The sequence below is a fragment of the Odocoileus virginianus genome, chromosome 2 (genome assembly GCF_023699985.2).
Source record: "Odocoileus virginianus isolate 20LAN1187 ecotype Illinois chromosome 2, Ovbor_1.2, whole genome shotgun sequence".
Classification (NCBI taxonomy): Eukaryota; Metazoa; Chordata; class Mammalia; order Artiodactyla; family Cervidae; genus Odocoileus; species Odocoileus virginianus.
In genome coordinates, this window is record NC_069675.1 from 15,667,143 (window position 1) to 15,693,495 (window position 26,353).

The 26,353-nt window shown below is 39.5% G+C and overlaps 1 protein-coding gene across 9 annotated transcripts in view; it reads left to right on the forward strand.

The window, feature by feature from the left end:
• RASGRP3 (RAS guanyl releasing protein 3) overlaps positions 1-26,353 on the forward strand; it is a 109,914-nt gene that overhangs the window by 57,027 nt on the left and 26,534 nt on the right. For 6 of the 9 annotated variants that reach the window (XM_020903510.2, XM_020903512.2, XM_020903509.2 and 3 more), the window contains exons 2-10: positions 7,702-7,834; positions 12,442-12,633; positions 13,876-13,978; positions 15,803-15,865; positions 16,400-16,531; positions 17,941-18,088; positions 19,575-19,748; positions 20,136-20,252; positions 22,297-22,572. In XM_020903510.2, the coding sequence (XP_020759169.1) occupies positions 12,564-12,633; positions 13,876-13,978; positions 15,803-15,865; positions 16,400-16,531; positions 17,941-18,088; positions 19,575-19,748; positions 20,136-20,252; positions 22,297-22,572 (1,083 nt within the window). In that variant the 5' untranslated portion in view covers positions 7,702-7,834; positions 12,442-12,563. Of the gene's footprint in view, positions 1-810; positions 878-7,701; positions 7,835-12,441; positions 12,634-13,875; positions 13,979-15,802; positions 15,866-16,399; positions 16,532-17,940; positions 18,089-19,574; positions 19,749-20,135; positions 20,253-22,296; positions 22,573-26,353 lie in introns of all 9 variants that reach the window. The other 3 variants (XM_070476744.1, XM_020903507.2, XM_070476737.1) reach the window with 1 other exon arrangement.

The following is a 26,353-nucleotide window of genomic DNA, read 5'->3' on the forward strand; positions in this document are numbered from 1 at the left end:
AATTTAGTTTTTAAAGCTTATCAGTGTAAGTAATAAAATTAAATAAATAATGATAATGATCAAGCGTTGTACAGTCCCTATCTTTTTGTGGTATATTCATTACTTATACGGAGAAGGCAGTGGCACCCCACTTCAGTACTCTTGCCTGGAAAATCCCATGGATGGTGGGGCCTGGTAGGCTACAGTCCATGGGGTCACTAAGAGTTGGACACAACTGAGCGACTTCCCTTTCATTTTTCATTTTTATGCATTGGAGAAGGAAATGGCATCCCACTCCAGTGTTCTTGCCTGAAGAATCCCAGGGATGCGGGAGCCTGGTGGGCTGCTGTCTATGGGGTTGCACAGAGTCGGACATGACTGAAGTGACTTAGCAGCAGTAGCAGCAGCATTACTTATATGTTTTTTAAATCTTCAAAATTCAACTTTTACCTGCCCAATCCCAATCATTTTACTTTTAACAGTTCTTATTCCAAATACTATCTTCTGTGTGTTCTTATTCTTTTTTCACATGATGCTAAGTTTTGATAGCAGATTGGTAATATCCATCTCCTGCCCAATTCTAAAATCATGCTCATAATTCTAGCCACTTTGCTATCTGACACCAGTGAATTTTGCTTGTGTTTTCTGTTTTTGTTTGTGACCCATAAACTCAGTACTCTCAGGTGTCTCCTCTTTGAGGAAGACTACCTAAATCTCTTTGATTAAATTTGGTCCAATTCCTAGGCTCCTATAATGTCTTGGGCATATGTCTCTGATACTGGACTTAACACTGTTTTATAATAACCAGTTTATAATGGGTCTCCCTTACAGGGATGTGGGTCTTTATGAACATCTCTTTATACCTTCAACCCAAAGCACAGTGCTGAACATTTAATAGGTAAGTAGTAATCACTGGCCTTTTTGCTCAAACAAATGCCTTTCTCTGAAAGCACGGAGACAATTTGAAGGCAATATTTCATTGTGTTATCTACTTGCTGCATTCCTTTGTAACAACTTAGAACTCAGGTTTTGAAATCCTCTCCCAGTCCCTTCAGAGACAGGCAGCTTCCACTCCCAGCTCTAAGTGGTGATAGGTAAGAGAGAGATTTTATCCTCCAGGCTGTGTCTTCTGTTCACATTCTCTTGCTTCTCAGTGGTGGTCTGTGTAACGTCTTCACTCCTTTGGAGCCTCTTTTGTGTAGATTCTGTTCCCTGAAATTGTCAATTGAGTCCCAGTGGGAGGACACCAGAGTTTTACTTAACCCATGCCAGTTACTGAGAATGTCCTCCTGCTCATGGTGGGTTCACAGGTATGAGGATGTTAGTGTTGGCAACAAGTACTAAACAGACGTTAATAACTAGCTCAGAGCTCATTCCACAAGGCCTCCTTGCATTTTCTTTTGGTAACAAATAACAAAGTTTTGTTGCTGTTGTTCAGCCACTAAGTCATGCCCGACTCTTTGCCTCCTCATGGACTGCAGCATGCCATGCTCCACTATCTCCTGGAGTTTGCTCAGATTCATGCCCACTGAGTCAGTGATGCCATCTAACCATCTCATCCTCTGTCGCCCCCTTCTCCTTTTGCCTTCAATCTTTCTCAGCATCAGGGTGTTTTCCCAGAGTCAACTGTTCTTTTTAGCTGCATTTTATTTATTGCTGGATTTCTGTGGTGGGGCCTAGCCTTCCAGAATCCATTGGGTAAAGTGCTCAGCACAGTGACTGGATTGTAGTACCCAAAAAGATGACTTCCTCTTCCTCCTTATCCTCCATCATCATCATCATACACTCACTCTAAGGTAAATAAGCAATCAAAGGGTAAGGGAATATGACTTCATTTAAAGGCATTTGGAACCAGGTCTTTCCAAAGTACTTGTGCCACAGACAGGATTGGTATGAATATGTTTTTGGCATATTCAGGAGAGGAAAGTATTGATCCTTAAAGATCCTTAAAAATCCCATTTTCCCAAAGTTTAAAGTGTTAACTTCTGAGCTAAGCATCTCCTATTTCTGGGTCTTATTTGGGGGATTTTTACAATTTGAATACTGGGATTGCTATAACCCTTCTGTGTGGGTGAATGTGTCCATCTAGAAACTATCTGACTGCAAATGCCTAATATATGTATATGTTAATACTCTTCCATGTTCATTTACAGCCAAATGCAAGGAAAATACCCCCTTGGTTTGGACTTTAGAGTTCACTGCATTTTTAAAATTTTTATTTTTTAATTGAAGGATAATTGCTTTATAATATTGTGCTGATTTCTGACAGACATCAACATGAATTAGCCATAGGTATACATATATCCCCTCCCACTTACCACCCCATCCCACCCCTCTAGGCGGTCACAGAGCCCTGGTTTGAGTTCTCTTCCACTGCATTTATTGCTAGAACTTCTTCAAGACTTTAACTTCTCATTCAACTCATGTCAGGTGGCTGCAAATATGTTAGTTTGTGTTGTCAATATTAAATATTGTTAACCAAGAAAAAATAAGTAAAATACAGTTTAACCTTTTAACCAATACTTAATTGTTACAAAAAAATGCTATGAGGACTTGTGAGATGAGCTCTGAGATGGTTATTGACTTCTGTTCAGTGTTTGGTACCAGTGAGTCCCTAAATTGTTGAGCTTGCTGTAATAATGATTGTTATTCATTTTCAGACAATGGTGCCAGTGATAGAATGCTTAGAAGCTAAGCAAAAGGAACAGTAAACATTTGTTCTAGATAATGCCTAAAAATTGATCTAATAGGCAAGCATTAGCAACAGCTAACATTTGTCTGGATAGTGAAAAGAATATAAATTTTGGAGTCAGATGGACTTAGCTCTCAATTTAACTAGTAATATGATATGGACAAATAATCTCACCTCTCTAGGCCTCAATTACCTCCTCTATGAAATGGTTATAATAATACCTAGCTTTCAGGGTGTTATAAGATTTAAACCTAATATAGGTAATATCCCCAACATTATGTCTATCAAATTATATGCCCCAACTTAGTATTTGTATAAGTTATTATTATTTTGCTTTCTAAAATCCAGGACAACATTGATTATTAATGCTCCATTAATAATGGAAAAGCTCTTTGTAGGAAAAAAAATAAACAAGCAAAACAAATAAAAATCTCATTGTGACACTAAATAAACCTGTCTAAGTCAAAAATGAAAAAAATTGCTTTTATATTTGAGAGATTCAATATTATCTGTGACTGTTGCTTCTGGTCAGTCTTAAGTAGAATTTGGAAATATTGATCCACTGTCTGTAAATGTGGGATACTTTCTTCTATGGGTCATCATTGTGGCCCATTTAAAATGCTTTAACTTTGCTATTAGCACTAGGCTCATTTTCTAATTTCATACTATCATACTTTCTAAGTTGCTTTGTGATAGAATCAACCCTGACATTGCTGACATTGAGACTTTAACAGAGCACTTGAGGAAAAGTAACTGATTGAAGGAAATAAAGTAGAAAGATAAGTTCCAAGAACTCAGAGTTGACGTTGAAAGAAATGAAAAAGAAAATTAAAAGAAGACCAACACAGAAATAACCAAAGAATGCTAAATCTGAATAGTTAGCAACAGTAATGTGTCTTGTGACATATGACCTTTTAAAAAGCAACAGATAATGAAACCATTGGGGATTGTGCATGGTGGGTCCGAGACACAGAAATCTTGACTAGAAAGGTAGAAAACATGGGAATGAGAGGCTGAGGTTGAAGTTGCCAGATGAAATTTCCTGGAGCAAGTCAAAGTGTGGTAGGTAAATTATTTCTTTATTATAGTTTCCTTTCCAGTAGTATCTGTCTCCCTCTTCCCTGTTGTAAGCAAAGCTAGGTGAGACAGGAACAGGGACCCATGCCCTCATATGGAAACCATCCAGAAAATGCCAACCATGCTTTAGCTCTGAGGTTCATACTTACAGAAACTTATGTGACTAGATGATAACAGTAGAAACCCAGAATTGCCTGCTGCATACAGAAGAAGATCAATATTTGATCTTCTTGTATTGACATGAGTAAGGAATGTCACCCAAGGAATAAGGAACACTAAACTTCCTCTTAAAACAAACTCCAGAAGAAGAGAAAATCAGCCTTTTATTCTTGATGAAAATAATCTCAATACTTCTGATTTCTTTCTTCTGATCTTACACAGTATCTTTTGTTTATTTTCTCCTCTGGGTAAACCTCAGATCTGCTTCCATCAGACCTTCCAGCGGATGACCTTGTCTCCTTCTTTTAGAGTAAATAGAAGTCACTAGACAGGAAGTTCCTTGACTTCCTGCTATCAAAAGGACAAATATGCCTGTATCTATACCTGTTTTTTCCTCTTCCATGCCTTTACATTGAAAGAGGCAACCTTCTGTTTTTATCCAAGGTAAATCCCTCCACCTGGGCACAGTCCATCACTCTAGTCTTCCCAGAGACCTTGTTATATAAGTTCTTTTTCTCCTGCCCCTTAAATTTCCCTTTCTGCTGATGCTTAGCACTCAAACATGTAACAGATATCCAGAAGCTAACTCAACATTCCCCTTAATATGTCTCAGACATCTCTAACTCAACACATTCAAAAGTGCATTCACTGTTTGCTGCCCTCTCCATGAACCTCCTACTCCTTCCCCCATTCCTTCGTTTCTCAGTCTCAGGGAAATGGCCTATAACCCAACCAAATGTCTAGCTGGAAATCTGGAAATTATCCCTGATTCCTCCTTTCTACTCATTCCCCATAGCCAACAGATCAGCAAATCTTGTTGGATCTATCTTCAAAATATGCTCTGTGACCAATCACATCTCTCCATTTTCACTGCCACACATTGGTTTAGATAACCATTATCTCTTGCATGGATAGTTATAATTGACTATGCACTGGTCATTAGTGTAGGTTTTTACTAATTTCTTCTCCATATTGCAGCTGAAAGAATCTTTTAAAAAATCCAAACTTGATCATACCATTCTCCTACTCACCATTAAAACAATGGATTCTCATTGCCTTTCAGATAAAGCCCAAACTCCTTAATATATAAGGCTTAATATAATAAGGCTCACCTCTTGCCCCATTCAATACATCAGTCATTCTAAATATCTTTTAACTTTCCTTAATTGCCATCATCCTACCCACACCTGGCCTGTCTAAAACTCCTCTGACTCCTAGACTGTCTTAGTGCTTCAGCCCTTCACAGGATACTTAATTTCTTATTTAATTCTTTGCTGGAGTATAAGAGCAAGAATTATGTTTATCTTGTTCATCAATTTATCCTTCTCTTGGCTTGTCTCCAACTTTTTCTACCAGCCACTCAAGTGTACCTTGCTTGGTATCTGGTGTCTAGTAGATAGTCAATAAGTATAGGGTTAGCCAGAAAATTCATCTGGGTTTTTCTATACAATCTTACAAAAACTTAAATGAACTTTTGAGCCAACCCGATATTTGTCATGACTTACTTGGTGCCTCAGATGGTAAAGAATCTGCCTGCAATGCAAGAGCCCCAGGTTCAAACCCTGGGTCAGGAAGATCCCCTGGAGAATCCCCTATCCACTCCAGTACTCTTGCCTGGAGAATTCCATGGACAGAGAAATCTGGTGGGCTTACAATCCATGGGATCACAAAGAGCTGGACACAACTGAGCAACTAACATTTCCACACTTAACACTTACTTACAATATTGTCAAATAAATTAACTATCTTTTGTAGTTTTGTCATTTCTCTTATTGAACTCAATAATCTTGATTCTACTGTGGAGTCTCAGTGAATATAATCACAGAACTTTTAAACTTTCATGTCTCTGTAGAGAAAGGAAGATTAAGCTTGAGTGTTGCCAGAATTACAAACACTGTGACACCTTAGTTGTTAAAACTTAAAGTGTAAAAGTTTGTAATAACTACCCCTCATTTTAGCAAAGGATTTAGGCTTTTGGAGCAATCTCCTTGTCTCCATATAAAGGTCATATGAGTGTGGGAACATGCTTATGGTTACTTATATATTAAGACAATATCTGCCATTAGGAGGGAAGAATCTTCAAGAGATTTCATTTGTCTTTTCTTACAACAGAGATAGTGCTATAGACAAGACTATCTTTGTAAGTTCTAATATGGCCAATATAATTTCAACACTACTCCTTGAATACTTACTAGATATAATATTTCACCATATAAATTCTGCAATCCTAGAGCTACAAGGCAACCAACCTTTGCTGTTATTTTGGCATGTTTCCTAGACACTGTCTGGGAGTTTAGTCTACAACATCTATGACAGTCATTACCTTACTTTGGCCTCCGCACTTCCAGGAATGGGATTCCATTGCTGATGAGGCCGCCTGCCCCGCTACTGGGTGCCTAGTGTCACAGTATTTTTTTCTCCTATTTCCTTCTCCTTTCTCTAGATTAACATCTCTCTTCCTGTACTTCTAAACATTTATCTTCTATAATACTTCACCTTAAGTCCTCAACTTAAATGCTTTTAAATATGGGAAGGGAAGAGGAACTGTATACAAAGGGAGACACCTTCCCCAGCACCCAGTTTTTTTCAAGATTGATGGTGTGTGCCTTTTATGTTACCTTCTAACTCAAACAGTCTAGTAATTAGCATTAATGGCATTTCACTCAGAATGGTAACGACATTTTACTCAAAGTAGTAAAACTCTCCCCATTTGTCTATCTAATACTGAAACACAATTTTGGAAAACTAAATGCTCTGAGTCAAGAGTCTGGGACTCTTAAGATCTATCCATGTATAGTTGCATGGAGTTGGCTCCTTTGCACAATCTCTAACATTGACAGCATCATTCTTATTGTCCTAAACCACCTCACAAGGATTTTTTGGGTCTCCACAAGTCACATTAATGAAAGTCTTTTGCTGCGTGAAGATATCATGGCCTTTGGAAATCATACCCAACAGAAGTCTATTGTTCTTTTGAAGTGAGACTTTCTCTCTTAGAAAGAATTCAAGCTCTGGGGAAATTTTGACTTATTGTGTCCTTTTCAAACTTGTGAAAAATGGGGAGCAATAATTTTCACTGAAGCCAGAGAGTACCTATCAACACAAAAGCAAATCCAAAGCCATCAGAAGACTAAACAACATGGACTAAAATAACATTGACATTCTCATTGAGACTGTCAGGAGTGATTTAGAATAGTTTCATGATCACCACAACAAATTGTTTTAGAGATTTACTAACATTCAAAAGTCAATGTTTGGAAATTCTTAATGAGTGATCTACCCATAGATGTATATTTGGACTAAAATAATATTTTACGTTGTGTATAAATTTTGGTTTTGTCACACTTGTAGGTTTTTGGGGCTGCATAGGGCCTTAGTTGCAGCATGCTGGATCTTCATTGCTGTGAGGGCTTCTTTCCAGTTCCTTCATGGGCTTAGTTGCCTCATGGCATGAGAAATCTTAGTTCCTTGACCAGGGGTTGAACCCATGTCCCCTGCATTGGAAGGTGGATTCTTAACCATTGTACCACCAGGGAAGTCCTCCATACTTGTAGCTTTTAATTGGCTGGAATTTATTTTATTTTATTTTTAAAAAACAATTTGATCTTAAAAATATCATGGCACCAAATAACGACTTCAACTGTATTGTCTTTTTAATTAATTCTGTGGGTGATGTTTAGACAAAAATCTCAAAACCACTTATAACTGAAGGATTTTGAAAATGCTTTAACACAATGGATTATTTGGGGCTCCTATTATTTAACTCTGGGGATTTATTTTTGTTCTTTTATCAGGTTCTCCAAAGTACTTATTATTCGTGTTGGGTAAACCAATTCAACAGACTGCATCCTCAATACATTTGCCAGTGATGAAAACTGCCCTTAATATTCTTTCATGTCTGGATATCTATCTGTGTAAGACCGATAGGTAAGTATTTCTTTAAACTATTGTAGATTATGTAAGAAACTTGCCAAAATAATTATGAGAGAAAAACTAAAAGAAACATGCCATGGTATTAACAAGAATTCTTTGGATGATGGAATTGTGGATAATGATTTTTCTCTCCTTTTTAATTACTGTCCTATTTTAAATGATGAATGTATATTGCCTTTGCAATAAAGAAACTGTACTTTTGAAAAAACAGTTGTAGACACAATAATATCCACAGAAATGAAATAAGATCTCAGGTACATATGTAGGTGATAGAATTCTAAACAGGGACACAGATACATCTACTGACTGCAGAAACAGATTGTAACTGGAGAGCCTCGTCCATCTGGCTCTCATGGACTGATTCTTTGCAGATCACAAATATAACTCCAAATATGGTGACAGGTCTTTGGTGCCAGATTACTTCTAACCCTTTGGGAAAAGTCAATACCTTTCCCAGACAGATTAGCTGAATAATTTTGGTTTTGATCTCAGAATTAGTTTAATTAATCTAGGTTGTTTGGTTCTAAGTAATACATTTACTCTTCATTAGCAAGCATTAACAAGATTAAAAAAAAAAAAAAAACTGTTTATTGAGGGCAGGAGGAGAAGGGGACAACAGAGGATGAGATGGTTGGACGGCATCACTGACTCAATGGACATGGGTTTGGGTAGACTCCGGCAGTTGGTGATGGACAGGGAAGCCTGGTGTGCTCCGGTTCATGGGGTTGCAAAGAGTCGGACATGACTGAGCGACTGAACTGAACTGATACAGGAAGGTAACCAAACTTATTAATTGTCCAGTGTTGACTTTTCATGGGGTTGACAGAATTTGCACTAAGAAAATCAGAAAAATTCTGCCCCAAAATATCCTGGAAGAGGTACCCAGTTCTTATTATCAATGGAGTATAGGCAGATCCTATCATATCCAGAAAGCTGCAGAAAATCTAGAAAACTTCTGTTCGAGTAATGTTTACTAAAAGCTGCTACTAAACTAGCTACAGTTTAGTAGCTTTTAGTACTAAAACAAACTAGAAAACAACATCTTAAAATTTTATGGTATCCACTCTTCCAAATATATACATATTTAAAGACCAGCTTTTTATCATTTTTATTTTACTCTTTTTTTATCCATCCATTCCACTCATTCATTAATTCAGCAAATTCTTTTTTTGAGAGGCAAAATCTTAGGAATTGGGGAAAACACCAGAGAACTAACACAAGAGAGATAGGGCATGCCATTTGGGAGGTGGGCATGGAGAGAGAATGTTGTGTTAAATTAGGGTGTTCGGGAAGGGTCTTCCTGATAAGTACTTTGTTAAGAGATGTAACAATTGGTTCTGCACTACTTTAACATTCCCATTTCACAAACCCTTTGACTATCAAAGTGGCTCAGCATTGATCCAGTGTTTCTGTTATTTTTATGACATGTGAAATAATTCTTCTTTTGATGCTCTAAGAGTGGTACCTTTAGTACAAGACTGTGTTTCAACTGGATTTATTTAGCTGGTGAATAGACTCATTCACATGTCAGTCTTCAGTGGCATCATTGAACTAATGCAGCCACACATGTGGACCTTAGGCTTTTTTTTTTTTTCCTTTTCTTTTCTTTTCTTTTCATTCATGTGTTTACCTTCTGAAGTTGACTATGGGCCCACTGAAGGCAGGGATGTGGTGATGATCTCATGTTGGCAGCCTCAATGCCTTGCCTAGTGCCTAGCAATTGTCAGATGCTCCATGACTACAAAGGAATAAATAAACTTTGAGAGTAAAATAGACATTGACTTTAAACAGTTCAAGAGATGAAGTCCAAATGGCCACATTTACCTACTAAACTGTCCAAAGTGGATAACTGTCTTACATCATGATAACGTCTCCATTTCTCTAAGCCTTGTATGGAGCTGGCATCAAGGACTTGCTCTGTAAAATAAAATGATTGTGTGTTTCCTATAGGAACACTTTTGGTATAAGCATCTCTGAGAGGTTGTTTCTAATCCCACTTTCCCCATGCCATTGCTATAAAATGAACAGCTCTCAGGCCCACGTTTTCCTTCTACCGCTGTGACAAATAACCTTGTTTATGTCCTCTTTTTGAGATGGTGTGGAGTGCTATTTTTCACACTAGATTAGGGGGCAAAATTATGACAGCTCATGATGTCTGCACTTGGGAGAGCAATAAAAGGGAAAAAAGGAATCCAAAAACTATTTTATAACAGAGTCCTGATTCAAGGCCTTAATAATTGTATGGCTTTAGACCAACTGCCAAATTTCTGTGAATCCCATGACCTTGTGTCTATGCTGGAAATAATAATTACTACCTTACAGTATTGCTGTGAAGGTCAAGTTGGATAATATATGCAAAACATCTGATATAGTACCTGATACATAATGTGGATGTTCAATAGATTATTGCTAATATTTTCATACTATTAATAATACTATTAGAAAAGTTATGCAAATAATATTTTTAACCAGTTTTTCAACATTTACATGATCACTGAGGATAATCCTCATTAATATATTTGCACCTTAAAGTTTATCTCTCTATATATACTTGTAGGGGCTTCCCTGATAGTTCAGTTGGTAAACAATCCACCTGCAATGCAGGAGACCCCAGTTTGATTCCTGGGTTGGGAATATCCCCTGGAGAAGGGATAGGCTACCCACTCCAGTATTCTTGGGCTTCCCCTGTGGCTCAGCTGGTAAAGAATCCACCTGCAATGCGGGATACCTGGGTTCGATCCCTGGGTTGGAAAGATTCCCTGGAGAAGGGAAAGGCTACCCACTCCAGTATTCTGGCCTGGAGAATTCCATGGACTTTATAGTCCATGGGGTCACAAAGTGTCAGACACGACTGAGGCACTTTCACTTTCATATACTTGTAATAAAATTAATCCAAGTAATCAGCAATATATGAACCATGAACTTCCAGATGTTCAAGTTGGTTTTAGAAAAGGCAGAGGAACCAGAGATCAAATTGCCAACATCCACTGGATCATTGAAAAAGCAAGAGAGTCCAGAAAAGCATCTATTTCTGCTTTATTGACTATGCCAAAGCCTTTGACTGTGTGGATCAAAATAAACTGTGGAAAATTCTGAAGGAGATGGGAATACCAGACCACCTGACCTGCCTCTTGAGAAACCTGTATGCAGGTCAGGAAGCAACAGTTAGAACTGGACATGGAACAACAGACAGGTTCCAAATAGGAAAAGAGTATGTCAAGACTGTTTATTGTCACCCTGCTTATTTAACTTATATGCAGAGTACATCACAAGAAACGCTGGGCTGGAGGAAGCACAAGCTGGAATCAAAATTGCCTGGGAGAAATATCAATAATCTCAGATATGCAGATGACACCACCCTTATGGCAGAAAGTGAAGAAGAACTAAAGAGCCTCTGGGTGAAAGTGAAAGAGGAGAGTGAAAAAGTTGGCTTAAAGCTCTCAACATTCAGAAAACTAAGATCATAGCATACTGTCCCATCACTTCATGGCAAATATATGGGGAAACAGTGGAAACAGTGGCTGACTTTATTTTTGGGGGCTCCAAAATCACTGCAGATGGTGATTGCAGCCATGAAAATAAAAGATGCTTACTCCTTGAAAGAAAAGTTATGACCAACCTAGACAGCATATTAAAAAGCAGAGACATTACTTTGTCAACAAAGGTCCATCTAGTCAAGGCTATGGATTTTCCAGTGGTCATGTATGGGTGTGAGAGTTGGACTATAAAGAAAGCTGAGTGCCGAAGAATTGATGCTTTTGAACTGTGGTGTTGGAGAAGACTCTTGAGAGTCTCTTGGACTGCAAGGAGATCCAACCAGTCTATCCTAAAGGAGATCAGTCCTGAGTGTTCCTTGGAAGGACTGATGTTGAAGCTGAAGCTATACTTTGGCCACCTGATGCAAAGAGCTGACTCATTTGAAAAAACCTTGATGCTGGGAAAGATCGAAGGCAGGAGAAGAAGGGGACGACAGAGGATGGTTGGATGGCATCACTGACTCAATGGACATGGGTTTGGGTGAACTCCGGGAGTTGGTGATGGACAGGGAGGCCTGGCGTGCTGCAGTTCATGGGGTCACAAAGAGTCGGACATGACTGCGCGACTGAACTGAACTGAATGTTTATGGTAATATGCTCCTGAATGTCTTTGTCAGTTAAGTAAATAAAGAAATTGCAAAATGTTGTGAATTCTTTCAACTGAAAAACAAGATGTTATTTGATAGAGAACATTCCCATGGTCTGGAGAAGGAAATGGCAACCCACTCCAGTATTCTTGCCTGGAGAATTTCATGGACAAGGGAGCCTGGCGGGCTACAGTCCTTGGGGTTGCAAAGAGTCGGACACGACTGAGTGACTAACACACACACACACATTCCCATGGTCTCAGAGCATCATACATGCTAAGGAATAGTTAAGCAGGCATTTTGCCATCATGGTGATTCACACAATCTCTTATCACTTTGATAATTTTCTTACAGAAATACAGAGTAAATAGCAGTCATTATCTTTTCAGGTAGGAAAGCCATGCTTTAACCCTAGTTAAAGATATTTTAACTAGTCTGGCAGAACTCTAGTCTGATATTTTTTCTTCTTGTTTTTTAGAGCCCTGAGACTTTAGGACAGAGACCACCACTAAGAACAAGCATCACCCACTTGCATAATTATGGAGATGATCTGCAAGACGTTGAAAATGCCCCTAGTCTTTTGACAGCGGCTGCATAAACATGGGGTCGAGTGGACTTGGGAAAGCAGCAACATTAGATGAGCTGCTGAGCACTTGCATTGAGATGTTTGGTATGAGGCTTTCTCCCTTTTGAACATCTTGCTACTCTTACCTTCCCCAGCTCAGTTGCAAGTGTTGCCATGGAACAGAATTCAGTCTCCATACGTTGGTATTTGGGACTTCCCAAGTGGCGCTAATTGTAAAGAACCTACCTGCCAGTGGAGAGACGTAAGAATTGCCGGTTCAATCCCTGGGTTGGGAAGATCCCCTGGAGGAGGGCATGGCAACCCACTCCAGTATTCTTGCTTAGAGAATCCCATGGACAGAGGAGCCTGGCGGGCTACAGTCCATGGGGTCGCACAGAGTTGGACACGACAGAAGTGACTTAGCATGCGCTCATGCACCTTGTTATTTAAGGCCCTTTTTATTAACCCCAGTCTGTCTCCCCAGCATCATTGCCCCATGCATTTCCTTCCTTTTACTGTCCACAGCTAATACCCAGACATACTGTTCACTTAACATTTCTGGAACATTCCCTGCATCTTTCTACCTTTATGCCTTTATCATACTCCTTCATTGAAATTCTGCTTCAGACCTTATTCAAGGTGTCATCTCAGATCTTCATAATATCATTCCTATAGTGCCCTGTCAGGAATGCTGACTGCTTCCTCCACTCACCCATAGCCCTTTGTGATTTTTTCGTGGACATGGTATATGCTATGATCCTTTCTTGGTCCTTTGTCTTAGACACGTGTGAATAGCACAATCTCCTGCATTCCATATTTGTCTATATGTCTTATATCTCCTCCAAAGTTGTAGACTTTACAGCTATATGCTTTTCATGTTGTCTAACTACCCTAGCATTTTGGGTTATTCCTTGTACAAATAGAATCACAAAGAGGTTGTTTGTTGAATTTATTGTTTTAGGAAGAGTTAAACCAGCCAGAGTAGGGTTGCCAGATAAAATACAGGATGATCAGTTAAATTTGAATTGCAGATGAGACACATTTTTAGTATGTCATAAATAGGGCATGGGACATACTTAAACTAAAAAATTCTTTGTGGTTTGCCTTAATTCAAATTTAACTAAATCTCCTATATTTTTATATGTGAAACTTGGCAACTGTACACCAGAGGAAGGATGAGACCTACCCACTTAATTTGCAAGGAAATACCAGAAGTAGGAGGAAAATGATAATTGGGTCTACAAGAACTTTTTGACACCAATGTTTCTCTACTGATATTAGAAAAAGAAAAAAGTAGTATGTGCTATTGTCTCCTCACCTCTTAATCTTCTTCTATTTTTTTAACAGATGACAATGGAGAGCTGAATAATAGTTATCTGCCAAGAATAGTTCTACTCATGCACCGATGGTATTTGTCTTCCACTGAATTGGCAGAAAAACTTCTCTGCATATATCTTTCTAACTACTGTGTAATTTTTACAATCATAAATCAAGTTCTGTACTTAGATGAAGTGTCTAACCAAAGCCAGTAAATTAAGATGAATAAACAGTCTTCAGTCAGTTATCCAGCTGTTTTATGAATATATATAGATGTCTAGACAAAACATTTGGATGATTGACCAAATAGTTGATTATCCATCTGAATGTTTTGGCTCTACTTGAAAATAACCACTTGATATGAAATGAAACAGAAGCTGTAGCCTGAATGTTTCTAACTTGTCTTAAACATTTCTGCTGTTAGCATAATGAAAGAATATTTAACACTGATTCAAGAGGTACTTTATTCCTTTTAGGAAGGCAGAATGGTAGACCTAGAGGATACAGTTTAGACATATGGAGATGCCAGTCAGAATAACATGATCTGGCTCAGGCATAAACACGACCTAAATTTTCACATCGTCCCTTGCTGGTGAGACACAAGGAACATTCTAGCAGGTTTATTATAATCTGTTTGATTGACATTAATTTTAGATTTTCTTCTGATATAAAGGCAAAGGAAAAAACCATAGTTATAAACCCCATTCTATAATAAGGACTTTTAGCAATCTACCACTTTTGGTACAATCCTAAAAGGTGGTTAAAAGACAAATGACTGAAAAATGGCTACAAAATAGTCACATACTGATAAGGAGGTTTTAGTCCCTGAGATCTAACGTTTATTATATAATTGCTAACGTAGGTTCCTATAGTCTCTGCCTGCTCAAGCCCAGGGGTCCTGCAGATGAGTGAGGAGCCTTGCGGGCAGGGAGAACCTGAGAGGCAGTGGGGCCACGGAGTGTTGTCAGGGCTAGCAGAGCTTCCATCTGCTTCCTTCAAGTCCTCCACTTTCTACTCCCCCCTCCATCATCAGTCATCCACCCAACCTCAGGCAGGGACTGGGTGTTAGAGACGAGTAGGGGACATTCACCCTGAACAGAGGTCCCTGGAAATGAGCAATACCTTAGTACCTTGTGGTCCAAGGGTTCCATGGGTCCTGCTATTGAAAGTTGGTACATAGAGAAGGATGGAGGGAACTATTTTAGTCTGGCCCCATTCCTTCCTTAGGGTCTAAACACTGTCCCCAAAATGTGCCCACAGACAGTATTCTCATTATCAGTATGTCCACTGCCATATGAAACACAAATAGAAAGGGATATTTAGACACAGTAAAGCTTACTATCTGAAAATACAGATGGTATGAAAGGTGAAACCACCTGTGAATTCACTTCTCTAGATTTTCCTCCCTTTGGATTCTCTGCTCACTCCTTATCCATGGCACCTGGCATATAGCATGAACTCAATAAATATTAGCTAAAAGGTATGAATAAATAGACTTGAGACTAAATAACTGTAAGATGTGTATATTAATATACCCCAAAATGACATTTTCAAATACTAAAGAAATTGGAGTACTTATATATACCATTAATCCTACATACAAAATCTTCTTGGCTAAAATGGTGTTTCTATGTACTATTCATTTTAAATTATCTATAGCTAGTAGTCTATTTGTCATTACAGTTGACAGTCACCATTTGGTAAATGCTCAGGAAGGTAAAATTCATTTTATATGTGGCTTCTCTTCCACACCAAAAAAATACATCTCAGAGCAATGATACATGGTGCTCGTTATTTAGCACTGATGTCATCAGAACCCACTTTTCTCCCCACTTGAACATCCACATCACCCTAATAGTATAGTCCTCTTCTTAGGAATTCATCTAAATTTACTAAACAGCCACAGATCTGTGCAAAGGAAACAATGTGCAAGGATTTTTTTCCTTAACTACTGTACCTATCGAAATGCCAGTGGAGAAAGCTGTGATGAATTTCGATTAAAGATCTGCTACTTCATGAGGTACTTACAAATTTAATTGTCTTGTTTCTGGTTCTGGAATTATTGACAGTTTTCTTTTCCCCAAACTACAGACCTAATCTGACAATAAAATGGACTCAAGTCCCCCCTTTATTGATTTTATTAAAATTGGCTCTCCTCTGTTGCTGGGGGCATAGAATTTATCTTTCTTTTGGACTGTCAAGCAGAGGTCAATGTGATTAGGGGATGAAAGCAGCTCTGAGAAAGAGTGTATTCATTTTTTTCTACTCCCTCACTGTACACATTCCCACCTACTTGCCATGAGTTGGGAGAAGGGTTTCTTCTCAGCTGTGGTTCTAGAGAGAAATAGACTCTCAAAGTAGGAGTGGTAGACTTGGGTCCTTGGTTGAAGCAGGGAAGAGCAAGACTCAACGCGGTAGATGGGGGATAAGAGATTGCTAATTTGAGGTATGGTCTTAAAGCATTGTTAAATGTAATCTATAAAATGACACCATAGTTTCCATAGAGATCTAGCTTGAAATCTTCTGACTGTCAAAAATACTGGATGTCTTTCAGGTACTGGATTGTGAAATTTCCTGCAGAGTTTAATTTGGACCTCGGTTTGATCCGTATGACTGAGGAATTCCGGGAAGTAGCTAGTCAACTGGGATATGAGAAACACACCAGCCTCATTGACATATCCAGCATGTAAGAATGGTGCAAGCGTCTTTCAAATATGATGAGTCTGCTCTTTGGGGGAGGGAGTAGTGATGATCCCACTTGACCTCCATCCATACCTGTTCAGAATCAAGGTGTGCTTCCTTGAGGAAAGCTTTGTTGCAAAGAGCACAGTCTCATTGGACATAGTTTATCTCTCCAAGCTTCAATTTCTGTGTTTGTGAAGTAGAAATTGTTCCTTTCTCATGGGGTTATAATGAGCATCCAAGAAGTACATGAGATAATATGTGAAAATATTTGACACCTAAGAGATGCTCAGTACTTGGTTACTGAATCTAGTCTGCTATGCCCTTGCCACTGTGTTCTGTGGATCAGCATCTCTGGCATTACCTGGGGGCGGGAGCTCAATAGAAACAGAGAATCTCATGCCCCACCCTAAAGCTGCAGAATTGGAAACTGCATTTTAATAAGGTTCCCAAGTGATTCATATGCTCATTCAAATTCGAGATGCTCTGTACCATGGTGCTTCTCATGTCAGCCAGAGGCTGTGCAAATGTGGACCATAGCTGTGCCGTAAATTGATTAACTCAGTAATTAGGGACTTGGTGCTAATTAGGCTAGCATTTTATATTACTAGCTAACTTTACAGACAAAGATATTTTAGGGTTGTAAGTATTACTATCCATATTGAAAATATATATACTTTTGTGTGTCCTAGGCATTCATATCTAGTCTCCTTTCCTAAAATGCTTCTTCAAGAGTGATCCATGGTGAATGGTTCTGGAATTATTAGGGGTGTTGTTAAAAATATAGATTATTTAGCCCAACTCCTCTACTTACTAGCTATGTGAGCTTGGATAAATTTTTAACTTCTTTGTGCCTATATTTTCTCATCTATAAAATGGGAGTAATAATAGTATTACCTGATAGAGTTGTGAAGATTTAATGAGTTAATACCTGTGATTATAGTGGTGCCTGGGACATCAAGCATTTGATAAATGTTGATGTTAAAAAATAGATTATTCAGATTATTCATTCCTAGTAAATCAGAATGTCTGGTAGTGAGGTCCAGGCCTCTGTTTTTATAACAAGCTTTTCAGATAATCCACATGTTGCTGACCATATGGATTTTGGTGGTTTCTATCCCGACTATATATTGACCAAATCCCTCATGATTCAGACCTTACTGCTCACAAGAAAGACCAAGTAAGAGATTCTGGATGGATCCATGCAAACCAACCCTGTCTGGAGAAACAACTTGAAGTTTATGTTCTATTGGCAATGGGTCAGTGGGTTTCTCTTCAAACACGAAGGACAGGGCATGTATTTCGCACAAGCCCCTGGAAGCAGGCCATGAGTTACAGAGTCAGTAGGTTAATAACTTCCATTGAGTGAAATGGGCTTTCAGCACATTGACCAGACTTGCTTTTCTTTCATAGTCCTTCCTATGACTGGATGAGAAGAGTCACACAGAGAAAAAAAGTATCCAAGAAGGGAAAAGCCTGTCTGCTGTTCGACCATCTGGAGCCCATTGAATTGGCCGAGCACCTCACTTTTCTGGAGCATAAATCTTTTAGAAGGATCTCAGTAAGAAACTGGACATTTATTCTTCCAAGGATAACAACCTCCATGCCAACTTTCCCAAGAGCTGCATTTTCATACTCTGAAGTGTTGGCAGCCTCTGTCACTGTGCTCCTCTGGAAAAGTGCCCTTAATTCACAGGAACAATCCCTTTTAACCAAAGATAAATATTATCCTGTCTTTCTTTTATGGCACAGGAGCTATATTTCTGTCGCTATTTTCAATGTCTCCTTTCATAGGATTAAAGCATGATTTTCTAAATACTCGGTGGAGATTTAACCATTCAAGGTTTATTTAGCTCCATAGATGTCTCCCAAGTGAACGCATTTGGCTGGGCCCTTCATTTGGGGGGAAGAAATATTTATTTAGGTTGGGATTTGTATAAATGCCTAATTATGGGTATAGGTTGAAATTAGGAACTGTAAGCTTTCTGAAGAATCTTAACATTAAGCTGTTTCTTTCTCAGGGATGGAGATCCTGGATTAAATTTTTCTTTCTTACTTTGTCTTGATAGAGTTCCTTCTCTATGACCCCTTTCTTCCTTTCGGCTGTGGTCTCTTCCTAACCACCTACTCACTTACTCACTTTCCATTTGCTATAATATTTGCACAGTTGTTCACAAGTAGCTTTTGTCTTTGTCTCACCAAGCTTTGGGCATGTCACTCCTTTTCCAAGATGCCAAAGAATGAATTACATTATTGCTTGCAAAGAAGAACATGAGGTCAGAAGTATGGATTTCTGAAAGACTGATTCTTTTCACTAAGTAATCGTGCTTGGAGAGGACCTTTTGAGTCCCCACAGGCAGGCCATGAGAGGAAACCTCGTGCTCTGTTTATATGATAGGAGGCTCTTGTGTATTAATATCTGATGACTCCCATGCTGACTTCAAGAAAATGTGTCTGTTTTGTAAAACAGTTGCCTTACTTCAATTACTATTTTTTTCTCTTCTTTTCTTGAGAACAATTTTGCAAGCTTATTCTGACTTGAAATTATGATTTTTATGTTCATTTCCTCTTCTTTAATGCATGCCATTTTATCTCGAACTTGCCCAACCATTGGAATCACCAGTAGTGGTGAAAATGGAGATTCTTAGATTATTCCTCTGGAACAGTGATCCTTTTGGTCTAACAAGTTTCCTGAAACCAGTGTTTTAGCAAATGCCCCATGTGGATCTTAAGATCCAGCAAATTTTGGACTCACTGGAATGTGACTTCGAGTCTTGCCCCTTGCTCTCCCCACCAACACTATGGTGTGTAATAATTGTGGGTCTGTGTATGGGAGAGTGAAATGCAGTGAAATAGCATGTTAAAGGTACAAATATAGTCATTATTCATAGTATATTCATATGTGTAAGATGCCATTGTAAGTGTGAAATGAAAGACATAGTGATGTTATCGTGAAACATTGTCTCACCTCTTCCATGCAACATTCTAATTTATGATTTTTCAAAGACTCCATTATAACTCAGAGTCTCTGAATTTTCCTTTACTAGTTCACTGATTACCAAAGCTATGTCATCCATGGCTGCCTGGAGAATAACCCAACCTTGGAGAGATCTATTGCTTTATTTAATGGAATCTCTAAGTGGGTCCAGTTGATGGTTCTTAGCAAACCAACTCCTCAGCAAAGAGCAGAAGTCATCACAAAGTTTATCAATGTTGCCAAGGTATGTATGTCTATTAATTAGACTGGGATTCTTAAAGGGTTCCAGATATTCATTCACTTGGTTGAGAAAAGTCATTGAAGAAATTTGGAATTCACAATGTAGAAGGTAATTAAACTACCCATAAATGTCTAATGAACAAATATACTTCTCTCATGCAAGAAGATTGCTTTTAATTGGCAACACTTGGAAGTATTTAATGTAGTTATGTTCTGTGAAAGGATTGGTATATTTTTCTAGTGAGTTTCATTTGTATTTCATTTTGAATTGATATTGTTTTTCCTACATCCTTGTTATTAAAATTGTACATGACTTCATCTGTACTGCCAAAAGGTGAAAATAATTCAAAAAGTGTTACAAAGTATTGAAGTTAACATTTTTTTATTGCAGAAGCTCCTTCAGCTCAAAAATTTTAACACCCTTATGGCAGTGGTGGGAGGCCTCAGTCATAGTTCCATTTCCCGGCTCAAAGAGACCCATTCTCATCTTTCTTCAGAAGTTACAAAGGTACAGTGAATCAGATCATAATCTCAAGTAAAAAATTTGCTTGGAAATTGTTTAGAGGTAGGATGATCCTAACAAATGTCACCGAGAAGGGGAAAGTTTTCTTCTTAGACAATAGGAGGTTATAGCCATACCTCCTGGAAAAACAGAAGTGGCAGCAAGTGTTCCAATACAAATGCTTTTAAACCCCATTAACATATTGTAGCTGTAAATGTTAAAAAAAATATGTATTTGGTGCTTGCTATGTGATCGGTGGGGTCGCAAAGTGTCGGACACGACTGAGCGACTGAACTGAGCTAAACTGATGTGATCAGTATTGTGAAATACATGAAGGTTACAAGGCAAATAAGACAGATATCCTTCCTGTTATCCCCTCCTCAAATGAAGTCATTGAACACCTGGTCTCTTCATAGCACTGGATTCAACATTGTATCTTATATCTTCCATGGTAGAAGATACAGAAGAAGAGGGAGGAGACAGAAAGAAATCTTTTGTATAGAAAAAGACTTCAGATTTATAGCTGAGTTTCCAGGAACAAAAGTACTTTAAAACAACTATTGTTTCCCAAACTGAACTTTTTCCAGACCACAATTAAATATTTCCTTATTGAGCAAAAAAACCCCATTTCATCCTTATGAAAAGATTTCTCTGTAAAAGTGTACTTTGCTATATCAGTAAGGACACTTTCAGCTATAAGTTAAAAAAAATCTTGGAATTGCCTAAATAACAAGGAAATGGATTGTGTCACATACCTGGAAAGGCCAGAGGCAAGGCCAAGTCCACTCATGGGCTGATCAGAACTCTGGCTCAATTGCTCTGAATTCCTCTGAGTGTGAGGTTTTTGTTTTTGTTATTCATCAGACTGATTTCCCTCCTGACTGGGTTGTCTGCAACAATGGAAAAATTTTGCTCTTTTGTTTATGAAAGTTGGAAGTAGGGAAAACCCCTCTTTAGCTTTGCCCCCATGGAATAAAGACCTTCTTTTTTAGGCAGATTGGACCATCTGAAATCACATGCCCCGCCCCTGGGCCAATAATAGTATCCAGAGGAATACAACATGTAGATTGGCTTAACTCTGTATTCCTGAGCCAATCATAAACCAGAGGGATGAAATTATGATGATGGTAGATCAGAACCTATACTTGGCCTTGGGTATGAAAATAGCTCCATCTGAGACCCATGGGAAAGAGTATACTAGTCAAAGTTAGGGTCTACTAGGAAGGTCTGCTTGCCGTTAGACAACCAACAATAACTTGTTCATATGAACAGGAGAATTTAAGCCGCAGAAGCACCGCTGACTGACCTCAAACACTGTACTCATTTCAAGTATAATGGGGCTCATTTTGTGTTTCATTTTCCTTTAGATTAGTCCTGAATTTTCAGTAGAGAGGAAAACATATTTTAAATGTGAAGAATAAGAACTCAATGGAAAAAAATAGAAAAAAAAGAGAATTCAATGGAGGCTCATAGAGGCTTGGAACCACCAGTGTATATTGAAAAATTATTTATTCAAACTACTCTTTCTTACAGAAAAAGAAAGCTAATGTCCCTAAAAGTGAAGTGACTTGCTTAAGGTCACCTTTTTACTTAGTGGCAGAGTCCAAAACCTCAGCTATCTCACACATCAATATGACTGTTTCTGCCCCCATCCTGTCCCCTTCAAGTTATATCTTGAATGCAACTTTCTCGGAACTAGGAAATTTTAACATACTGCATATCTTAATATAATACATGCTTATTTTTTGGATTGTAATATTTCCATGAATTATTAAATACTTATATAATGATGCCATTTAACATCTCAACATCACTAGTAGGTAGGCAGAAGTGTGGGCTATTTCTGTTCTGTAACAGAATGGAACAGGCTGTCCAATTCGTAGTCAGATTTTCGAACTTTCTTTTTCCGGTTTAGTATCTCCCTGCATCAATGTTGGTGCAATCAATACTTCCCTTGGTAGCAGAGGAATTTCTTAGCCACACACTGTTGGGCCTGGGGGTGAGCAGAAGGGAAGGCCGTTTGAAAATCTACTTTTCCATCTGTTCCCAGAACTGGAATGAAATGACTGAGCTGGTCTCCTCCAACGGCAATTACTGTAATTACCGCAAGGCTTTTGCCGACTGTGACGGCTTCAAAATTCCAATCCTTGGCGTCCACTTGAAAGACTTGATAGCAGTCCATGTCATTTTCCCAGACTGGACAGAGGAGAACAAAGTGAACATTGTGAAAATGCACCAGCTCTCCGTTACCCTGAGTGAACTGGTCTCTCTGCAGAATGCCTCTCACCACTTGGAACCCAACCTGGATTTGATCAACTTGCTCACCGTGAGTTCAATGGGCTGGAGCTTGTGCTCCAATAGACTGGAGCTTGAACCTCACCTCCCAGGGGATGCAGGAAGATCCCCACCAGCAGTTCACAGTGAGGGCAGGGGAGGGGTTGGATGCCGGGTCAGTGGTTGGGAAGAAATCTCAAAGGAGGAAGGGTGGGGAAGCCACACCTGTAATTTGTGTAAATTCATGCTGTTCAGTACGATCTCCAAGCAAAGAAAATTCAGTTTGCTTTGAGGGTCCCAGTCTCTGCCCCCATAGCTCTGGTTTCTGGAGTTCTTAGCGAGGCCCTCCAGCTCTGCCCTGGGTGCCTCACAATCCTGCCTCACACTTATCTAGTTCATCACCCCCTTCCCTGTGCCCTCAGCTCACTGGCTTCTCCGGATCCTCACTGCACTGCTGTGGCTGAAGCCTGGAGGAAAGCAGGAGCCTCCTCCGAGACCTCCCTGCCCCCACTCCCACCAACCTCCCCAAACCACCAGAAGCACTTCCCAGTCTGGCCCTGGAGGCCCTTCAGGACTTGTTTTCTGACTCTTAGTCTCTCCTCGTTTCTGATAACCCGATCCCACATCACACCTGCTTTGAGGAGTATGGGACTTACACTTTTCACCATTAATTGCTGCCTTCTACTTTCTAGCCATTGCATTTTCTTGGAAAATCCTTTCCTTACCCCTCCACCCCACCCCATGACTAGCTTAAATTTAAATGCCTTTCTCTTTATTTAAATGCTCTCTGGGAGCCTTCTGTTTCCCTCCAAAACAGTAATGCATCTGTCACCTGTGTTGCCCTTGCACTTTGTACTTTCTTATCTATAGGAGGTACCACTTGACATTAGATTTTTTTTTTCTGTCTACTTGCCTTATGCATCGCATGTTCCCAACACCTTTCATAGTACCTAGCATATGTAGGGGCTCAACAGATGAACTGAATGCTATCTTTAGGAATGATGTGGGTTGGAAGAAATTAACCCACTTCTCATCATTTTGGGCATTAGTGGCACACACAGTTAGCCGGTCTCTAGGTCCTAGCACTTTTAGATACACAGGTGTGTAGAAGAGAATATTTCCCATTGGCTGCTTCTTTGTCAGGGGGACAAGAGGCATAAGCAAATTCTCTCAGCCTAGCTGAAACAAGTGGAGGAGTAACTTCCTTGTTTGGGTTTATGACACTGTAGCATTTGAAACTTGGCTGCAATACTGAATTAACTACTTCCTTCCAATGGCCATAGGAAATGAAAACAACAATCCCTCTGAAGGGCTAAAAAATCCTCTAGGGCTGCTGCATTGGAATAAGAGTGTGGTTCCGAGACCTTCTCACCCACTGTTCCTAGAACACATAAATTGTCTACCAAAGAGTTGACCCCCTAGGTGTAGGCAATAATGGCAGCTGCCTTCTTCGTATAAAGCAGAAGTGGCCAACACACAGAAACACAAATCTCTTGGGGTTCAGATTGTGTGACAAATAATAAACACTGAGACATTCTCACTGGGCGCGGGGGGAACCTCACAATCATCCAGGCACCTGCATTTATTAATCATTTGCCATGTAAATCTGTTTCTATGAATAAGTGACCAGAGTTGCAGCCCCAATCAGACTGTGTAAACCCACACACACAGGTGATGTCTGCAGACCAGTCTCAGGGTGTAGCCGAGGTTTCAGGTGTCTTTATTCAGACTGTCTCCCTGAGGTGGAGGATAACTTCACATAGCAGCTGCCTACATCTGGGCAGTTTCTCATCTGGAAAAAAGATAATGATAGAGTAGGGGAAATAACTTTTAACTGTAAAGGCAGCAAGCAACATCATGACAGAGAAATCTTAAAGGATTTTGAATGAAATTTTGAGATGCCAGTAGAAAATCTGAACTCCAGAAGTAAAAGCTAAGAAATAATTGGGTTTTACTGAGAAGGAAAGAAAAAACCCTCAATCTCTAGTTATCCCTCTCTCTCTCAGAAACGGAAGGAAAATATAGAAGCCACCAGGCATCACATTTAGTCAGAGCAGTGGTGGTAGGCTGTAGTATCCTGGCCAGAACCTCTGATGGGAGATATAGCTGTTAACCTTGCCTCTGCAGTTTTTTAGCTTTGTCTCCTTGCTCACTGACTTTGGATTTTTTTTTTCCTGAAGAGTTTTGTGCTCATTTTGAGGTCTCACCCAGTTCTAAACTTCTGTGGTTCTAGATGTAAGGAATGGTGGAGCCTTGGGACTAAGGAGCCAAGTGTCAGCCCGATCCCGTGGTCCCAGCCCAGCACGCATCAGGATAGCAGATTTTCAGAGATGCGCACAACCATCAAGTCAGCTCCTACTTGAAGCCAAGAGCCTTACTGTCTCCCCACAACCAAGGAGAAAGTTCATTCTTCCTGGCCATAGGCAGATTAATCTCCTTAGAACCAGGGTGGAGGAGGCTCCCAGGAGGTGTTCCCTGGAGCCCAGTGAATATTTCGTGAACCATGTACATGTTGGGATGAGAACCATGTGATTGACAGCAGCTGCCCAAATGCATGTGAGGTCATTCTTAGGCACAGCATTGAAGGGGTGATTCTTTCTGCTCCAAGACCCTAGATCAAGTTTCTGCCTGAAGTGATTGCTTCTAAATACGGCCCCTGGTGAGGAAGCTGATATCAATTGAGAGCTCCAAAATATGTATAGCAATGCTTGAACTTTCTGTAGTAATTGATTCCAGTTTTCACAACACTTTTCACATACATTGCCTCAGTAGATTCTCACACACACCCTGTGATGTAGCCTGGGCAGGTCAGAGGGTGTAACATCACCCCTGCTCCTTCCTGTTTTAGAAATGAAGAAGCTGAGAGTCATAAAGGACAAAAAAGCTTGCAAATAACCAACTTCTGAATCCCCAGTTTGGATGTTTCTCTCTCTCACGCTCTGATGGACATTTACTCAGTAATGTGGGAATATTGCTGATATTTATTTTATTTTGCATCTTTGAAACTTAAATAATCTTTCCTTTCATGGGTGTCAGTTGTGTCCAACTCTTTGCGACCCCGTGGACTATACAGTCCATGGAATTCTCCAGGCCAGAATACTGGAGTGGGTAGCATTTCCCTTCTCCAGGGGATCTTCCCAACCCAGGGATCGAACCCAGGTCTCCCACATTGCAGATGGATTCTTTACCAGCTGAGCCACAAGGGAAGCCCAAGAATACTGGAGTGGGTAGCCTAACCCTCCTCTAGGGGATCTTCCTGACCCAGGAATCGAACCAGGGTCTCCTGCATTGCAGGCAGATTCTTTACCAACTGAGCTTTGAGGGAAGCATGTAAAGAACAAGTTAATTACAAAACAAAATCTATGTGAGCAGGGACTCTGTTTGCCATTTTTATTATCATAACCTTAGCCCCCCAAACAGCACTGGGCCCATGAAGAAAAGGCGACCATACCGCCAAACTGCTGTGATTTAGGTTATTTCCTGTTTGATGGAAGATCTGGAGAAGACCCTTTCCATTGTGATCCTAATTCATGTAACCAGGAGCTTTCAGACTGAGGCTTCTTGTTTCACGGTACATGAAATAGTCTGATTTTTTTTCATAGTATTTTTAGATCTATCAGTTACGTTTACCATTCTGAGTATATGCAAATAACTGGAAAGCCCCTGTATTTTTACAATTGAAGAAGAAGAAGAGGAGGAGGATGGAGAGGAAGAGGCAGAATTGTAAAAATTGTGAATGGAGATAATTTGATGATCAAGTGTGTGTTGTTTTACAGTTCTCCAGTCAAGGCAATATCAGTCCTAAGATGCAGACTAAATCCACAGCCATCTCT